Source organism: Montipora capricornis, chromosome 2, assembly GCF_036669925.1.
Source record: "Montipora capricornis isolate CH-2021 chromosome 2, ASM3666992v2, whole genome shotgun sequence".
Lineage (NCBI taxonomy): Eukaryota > Metazoa > Cnidaria > Anthozoa > Scleractinia > Acroporidae > Montipora > Montipora capricornis.
In genome coordinates this window covers 12,164,949-12,172,448 of record NC_090884.1, presented here as the reverse complement: position 1 = coordinate 12,172,448, position 7,500 = coordinate 12,164,949, and the positions used below count along the sequence as shown (strand labels likewise).

General features: G+C 40.0%; 2 protein-coding genes across 3 annotated transcripts in view; one reads left to right on the top strand and one right to left on the bottom strand.

Moving 5' to 3' along the window:
* LOC138038866 (swi5-dependent recombination DNA repair protein 1 homolog) overlaps positions 1-7,500 on the top strand; it is a 27,680-nt gene that overhangs the window by 9,971 nt on the left and 10,209 nt on the right. The window lies entirely within an intron of this gene.
* Positions 5,871-7,500, bottom strand: part of LOC138038864 (proprotein convertase subtilisin/kexin type 5-like) — a 26,717-nt gene continuing 25,087 nt past the window's right edge. The window contains exon 18 of the mRNA XM_068884937.1: positions 5,871-7,500. This exon is cut by the window's right edge and continues 534 nt beyond it. Within this exon, the coding sequence (XP_068741038.1) occupies positions 7,010-7,500 (491 nt within the window). The 3' untranslated portion in view covers positions 5,871-7,009.

The following is a 7,500-nucleotide window of genomic DNA, read 5'->3' as shown; positions in this document are numbered from 1 at the left end:
GAACTGAAAATTTGGAAGCGATATCTAAAACCCGTCGGGACAGGAGGTCCGACAAGTTATGACTTTGCCGTCAAAATAAAGCCCTAGAAAACCGAGCTTAAAGATTTCGCTTGTAGTTCACGGTGTGCGCGCGCAGCTTATGGCGGGAAACAAGGAAAAGCTGTTTTGAAATTAAATTTCAGAATTCTTTTTCTGGGAAAATACACTTCATATTTACCTTTACCAAGACCTTAATTAATAACATAGCATAACTCGATAGCAAACTGCCTTTACATGCATACAGTCGAATCTCGATTATCGCAATTTTGTCATGAATATTGATTAGTCATGATCAAGATCCGTAGCCATATTCTTTTTAAAACTACAGCGTTGAAAAGTGAAGTAATGACGAGTTTGTTTCGCTTTCAAAAATCAAAAGCAGCGCTCGCATTCGTCGTAACTAATGAAGAACTTACGAATGAGTTCTGATTGGCTTAGAGTTGCTTTGTTGCAAAAATGGACATGCTACACAGCGTCCTGAATGTTTATTCACGATCATCACGTCCTTGAAGTTTAAGGGATCCGTTCTTTCGATGAAAGATAAACAATCTATAATCTTGTGATTAGAAAAGGAGAAAAAGGAACCAATTTGTAAGCTGAATATGGCGTTAGTAAGCAGCAGATATCTAATATCCACACGAACAAGGAAAAGATCATGAAGTTTGCCGACAACTGAGAGACCAGCGAAGGACTGAAGCGTAAATCGCTGAATAAAGTCAATGTAAAAAACATTTTTCATTAATCGTTAATACACTTGGGTACAGGTATTCACAACGCAAGTGACTATGTAGACCATATTGTTTTCCAAACGATTTGCAAATGTTTTGTTTCGCGATTAAATGTCGCTTTCTTAATTTAATCAGTTTTGTTTTCTCATTAATATTCATATTGTCGATTATCCGGACTATTTCATCTAGTCCCAACGAGTCCGGATAATCGAGATTCAACTGTACTACTGCTCTTTTTCTCATGATACCAATTTGAAAGGACAACTCCATCCTTTCTTGAAGTGGTAATAAAAAAATTTCATATCGTAAAAAGGTTATGTACACGGAGCTAGAAGGGCACTTCCAGCTAAAATAGTCCTTGAAGTCTATCCTAGTAAAAGGGTGCATTGGAATAACATTGTATTCACAGGACATGTGGAAAATAAGTTTCTGATTTTGGGTCGGTCGATCACAAAAGGAAAAAAAAAAAAAAAAAAACGAAAATAAAATTGAAAAAGGAGTCTGGAGCTAGGAGGCCCGGTACCTCGGCATAATATCCGTGGAGTCTGGAAACAACAAGGTGTGGTTACAAAGTCAACATGGCGTTGATGGAAAGAAGGAAAAATCGACGTCGTTGTTAAAATCAAACGAGAACAGGTTAAAAAGGATAAACCACCAAAAGTGCACACTGATCTGCCAGCATCCATGACTTTTCAACAGCTGCTGGAACGAATAGTCCCCGATATTTCGCGTATCACGGCTATATGCCGAGTAGGTTTTCAAAAGCGTGGGGAATAAACACCTACAGATTTTGTGGAGGTGGAATTGAATGACGCCATCGGAAAACTCAATGTAACTGGGTCCAATTTCATGGAATATCGTGTAAAAAAGGAAGAAAATGATGAAGAAAAAACACCAGCAAAACGAAGCGCGTTCGATGTGATGATGGCGGCCTCTTTCATCAAATAACTACCTCCAGAAATATCAGAGAACTCATTCAACGCGCTGTACAATGAAGTGTTAAAAGTGATCACTTCGCTGAATCCCATGGCTGGCTTTAATGCTGGAGAAACAAAAACCACAGGTACTATTTCCATTTTTTGCTTTTCTTTAATATAATAAATAGAAGCTGGGCATATGTGTGTTCTTGTAATGAATGCATGAATTTACACCAAACTTGAACTGGCAGTTTATAAATGTTGAATATATGAATTGATTGAGCTGACCCAATAATAAACATTCAACAGGTCATACTATTTTCAAAAGATTGACGAGAGTCTTTTGGTATATTGATCCCCACCAAGTTTGCTGGTCAAGGCATAAAATTTACCAGGAATTGTGACATTGCTTTATGACACAGACAGGTTCAGAGGGTTTCACCAAAACTTCGCTGGGTAAGTACCGTTGTTAAACTAAATTGCATATTTGCGTGGATTGGTGAAACTTGTTAGAAAAGGAAACTTTCTTCCAGCTTATACTTTTTGCACTTCTATAGTGTATTTTTAGTTTTGAATGCTAGAATTAACTCATTTAAAATGAATGCTTTTCCCTCTGGCTGGTTATACTTTGAAAGGTACAACGACTTTAAAAGCAAGAAACAAGGTGCGCCACATGTAAGCCAAACAGATGAAGATGGTGGATGAATTGCAAACCCTTTTGCAGCATACAGTTTTGTGCAGACCAGAATGGAAAAATGTCTATCTGGTTTGAAGCTCCTCAGAAACCAACTCGCTTCTTAAAATAAAATTTGTTTTGAATACTTCCTTTTGGAAAAAGCTCACGCATTTGTTTTCTATTATTATTATTTTGGTTGTCAATAGGATCTCGCGATATTGTGCCATGGATTAGAGAAGTACATGGTTTACCTTGAGAAACAGAATTCAGTGATGGCTACACACCACAAACAGTTGATGCCAGCTCGAAGCCCTTTTAAAGATGCTACTGGTGAAACAGTTGTGGCAACAAGAAATGAGAAGAACATTCCCGTCAAGTTCACCGATTTATATCAGCATCTAAAACAGAAGAATTTGTATGAGCCTGTTGACTTGACTGAATTTATTGCAGAATACGAATCAAGAGATGCAAGATATCTATTTATCAAAGATCTTTCAAAAAATGGTCTTAGTGATATTTCTTTTGAATTGTTAAGGTACTCCCCTGGAGGCAGCGTGCGAACACTTGCCGCAGTATGGAAGATACCTAATGAAGGTTTTAACCGGAAAAGACCAGATGAAGTGGCTGGAGCTCTTCGAGAAGCAATACCTAAATTTGATACCCGGGCAATGAAAGCTGAGTTCAAGAGCAGGTTTGAAAATATTGCAAAGTTGACGCCACTGAGCTGTTCGTGGGGCGGTTTACAGGTTTCTTACAGGTGACGAGTCTTTGCCAGACAACCGAGTCACAAAGGAGGTAGATGCACAAATGATGATTGCCCTTGATTCTTATCGTTGACCTACGCCAGCTTAACAAAGGTAGACCAGAGAAGTACAACGAATTTTGGAGCAAACTTGATGATTATCTTGAAGAGCACGTTGCAGCCCTAGAGAGACGTTATGGTAACATTGGGTACATGCTATTGGCTTGTAGTGTTCCCGACCTGATTGGAGAGATAAAAGGAAGACTTCCAGATGGTACTTCAATTCTCTCAGAAACGTGGGTGCGATATGAATTCTGGTCCATGGACCCCAGTTCCAAGACAGCCACACAGTATACGGGCCGCTTCAACGTCGGATTCCTAGTGCAGACACGGCAACTTCGGCACGACCATCCAGATAGCCACTACTGTGCTGCCCAGCTGAAATACGTAAATGAATTTGTCGTGAAGTTTAGGTCTAACGTTTGTCTGGTGATTGAGGACGACAAACACTTTATCAATGTTGGTGAGCCTGGATTACCTCTTGGGAGGGGGAGACGTGCGATGGTAACAGGCCCTGCTGAATCTCGTCCAACAGCGCTCGATCACGATTTCTGCCGATTACATGTAACTCCAAGTGTACCAGCCATTCCTGAAGTTTCTTCGAAGTCATTTTACCAGGGCCAAGTGAACGTGGCAGTAAAAGATTCCATTTTTCAGTTCTCTTCAGCTTTACGTCATGCATCCGAAAGTTCACCAGTTGCCGAAGAATCTGGAGCGCCTATTGTAGCCAGTGTCGCAGATGGTGGACCTGACCACAACGTGCGACATGGACAGACACAATTTGCTCTCATTTCGTCATTTCAGCGTCATAATCTTGACATGCTGGTAGCCATCAACACTTGCCCTGGAAATTCTTGGGCAAATCCGCCTGAGAGGATCATGTCAATACTCAACATAGCTCTGTATGGAGGAGTCTCATTGGCATTTCAATGAAATGGACTCGCGCAATGAGAAGATATTGCGTCGTTGTTCTAACATGAAGGAAATTCGCGAGAAGGCAGACGGAGATGGGGAATTGAAGGCGGCCATACAGTCTAGCTTAAATAACGTCACTGGCCTCATTCAAGATCGCTTTGAGAAATTCTCTCTCAAAGGATAGAAGTTCAAGATCCTTGAAGCTGTTTCTGACGAGGATCTGAGACGCCAGTTCACGTTTGTCCACGACATTGATCCCACTCTACAATTAGGGATTGGCCAGAAATCTGAATTGCTTAAAAAGGATGACCTATAGGCCTGGTCTAAGAAGCATTTCAGAGCAAGGCAGTATTCGTTTCAGATCAAGAAGTGCGATCAAGCTCCTCCATCTGAGGTCCATAAAGAGCAAGCCTTGGGAGGAAATTCTGTCGAAAGTGGAATGCCTTGCTCCTCACACTCAGCAGCTTGTGAATTCAGCCATTCAGCAGGTCACAAGCATAGAGGGTCTTGTCATGCTAATGCAGGCAGTCAAAGCAGGCTCGTTTGGTGTTGATATGGTTCGTGTCGCACTGGATTTGCAAAGTTGCACTACATGTAAAGCTCCCAGGGCGTCGCTAGACACGTTTAAGAAGTTGATGTGGCTTCCAGATCCACAATACAAAGATGCTTCAAAGGAACATTACAAAGCCTTTGAAGATTTGTTTGGCCAAAACCCCAGCGAGATTGACCGCCCATATCTGCAATGTCAAAAGTTGACGACAAGTCAAAGCACCTTATGAAGAAGGAGCGTGTTCGTGATGCAATTGAATGTGTCGCCTGCAAGAAATGGAGGTGCATATTTGCTGCCACCAAGCCCACAGCAGCACAGATGGAGCAGCTCAGTGAAATAACCGACGCGCTGCAATAAAGCTGTGGGGCCCCATTAATTCCGGAAGATTATGAGTTAAGCGGTGTCTTCGTGGTCAGGCAAGATGTTTCATGCGCTGACCCGGTCGATAAACTCTATTACTCATGCCGAAAATTTGAAGAAATTTGCTGTTGGTGTGTCGCTTTGGAGCCAGAGGCAAGAATCAACGACGAGACAAGAGCCAGCTACAAGGGCGTGAACCCTGTGTGCCAGGAATGCGCCGCTGCCGACAAGAGACCAGTGGCAAGCTGCAAGAAGAGCCGTATGGCAGGCGACAGCAACGAATAAAGTAACTCTGCTCAAGTGTTTTCCTATCACATGGACAGAAAGTCTCTCTCGTCGGAGAGTGAGTGTTCTCAGAAGTATGAAGTAAAAACTACAAATCTGTTAAACAAAAAATTATTGTTTCAGATTAAAGTAAAAATTGTTTGAAACAATGTGTCATTGCCCTGTGCGTAACTTTTTTTTATTTTTAACGCGAAAATCTGGGTCGGTCGGACGACGCTAAGCAGAGAAAAAAGGGGATGGCCATAGATTTGCATAGTTACATAAAGAAGATGTTACAGTGGAACTTAGAAGTTAAGCAATAACTGGTATTTTAATATTCCCTTCATGTCTTTATAACCCTTAAGACTATGGCTTGACCATTTGCGGCTCCACAAAAATGAAAATTAATAATTAAAAAATCACAGGTATCAGTTTCCAAACGTTGTAAATCCTGTGATACTGTATCCTGCGAACAGGGCCTCTTTCGATCTTCCAAGATAAGTCCTGGTTCTCCAGGAAGATGAAAGGAGACTCTGCTTGCAGGGTAGTTATACTGTAATTACTTGCAAAAATGACAAAATATGCGGTAAGACAATAAATTATTACAACCATCAACAAATTCTGTAAAAATACTTTTAATTCCCTGTAAGAATTGATAAAATTTTGGTGACTTTGACCATACACATATCCTCTTTACTTAGGACGTCCCTTGCTGTGTTTAACTCTTGCCATAAAATGATAATACTATATGTCTGTAATAAATTATTTGACGTCCAAACCGGCCAGACTTACTCGTAAATGGGGAACCCCTGGGAGTCAATAGGTTAATCACTCAATGTCCCCATTAAAGTTATGAGTTTTGAGATTCACTTCAAGTAAAGCCATTCCATCCAATCCTTTGGGATTGAGTTTAACTTAGCATCAAAATATGTCATTTCTGTGGATCAATAATCAATAAGTTCCTTCAAAATCGTGTTGCAGTATTGAATTATTTCCAGTGAAATGTCTATACAGAAACATTTGATTCGACAAACTTTGAGGTGATCAAAACTAAGTGTTATTTTGTCTCTTTTCATACTTCCTTTATCAGAGAGTTTATAGTTATCAATAAACATTAAGGCATAGATAAGAGCTATGTTATCCTATACATCCCACACCAAAATCAATGGCAGTTTTTCTTTGCATCAACCAACTTACAATAGTTGCATTTAAAAATACTCAGTATAAAAGCAATCTCCCTTATCTCCAAAGCAGAGACAAACTTTCTGCAAGCTGGAAACGGCTGATTTGGGTTTGACATCAGGAAGTTTCCTATCTCTTCCAAAATTAAATGCTTGAACTTCTTTGAGGGAAAAACTAACATTAAAATTTTACTCCAAGCTTCATCTCTAAAAAACTAGATAAGGCCTTTCCTTTCGGAAATACAGTGTATGTTAAACCCGTGCAAAGAGAATACTATCGTTTTAAAATATACATTTTGTATTCATTGGTTGTTTTGTTATACCATAGACTTGCAAATGTATTTGTTACAAAGTTACAAATTATCTAAAAGGTCTTTGAGTAAAAATTCTTTAGGATCCAGATGCATCCAGGATTTTGCAGTGATTGAGTCAAAAGACTAAAAAATTGATACAAATGTAGCACAATACCATTGTCGTAATTATGTACAGTGTTATTAAAAGGGCCTCAGTGTGCTCTGCAGACTTACAATCGAATACTTACAATAGTAAGAGTTAAAAATATTATTGTCTCCCAGAGTTACGTTTTTGCCTGTTCACCACCCATGAGAGACCTCTTGCACTCATCTTCCTCTTCATCTTCATCTTCATCTTCGCCTGATCTGAAAGATGCTTTGATAATGGTATACCTCATCTTCCTCTTGGAATGAAATTGAAGAAGTCCAAAAACTACCAAGAAAACCATGGTTGAAATGGAACCAGCAGCAATAACAATCACTAATAGACTTCTCTGTTGACTGTTTTTAACCACATACTGTAATCGTTCATCATTGGGGTGATCAATGGAGCGATTCTTTGCTTTAGCTGGCACTCTACAGTTCCTACAAGGATGACAAGATCTCTGCTGTTCATTGAGGACATGGCCAGGTGAACATTGTATAACACATAACCTGCCCTCAATAAAAAGTGGATTCTTGCACACAAGACAGTTGTCCATAGATGGACCATAACAAGTGTCACAAACTGGATGACACTGAATACACTGGCGACCTCCATCCTTATCAGCGGCGT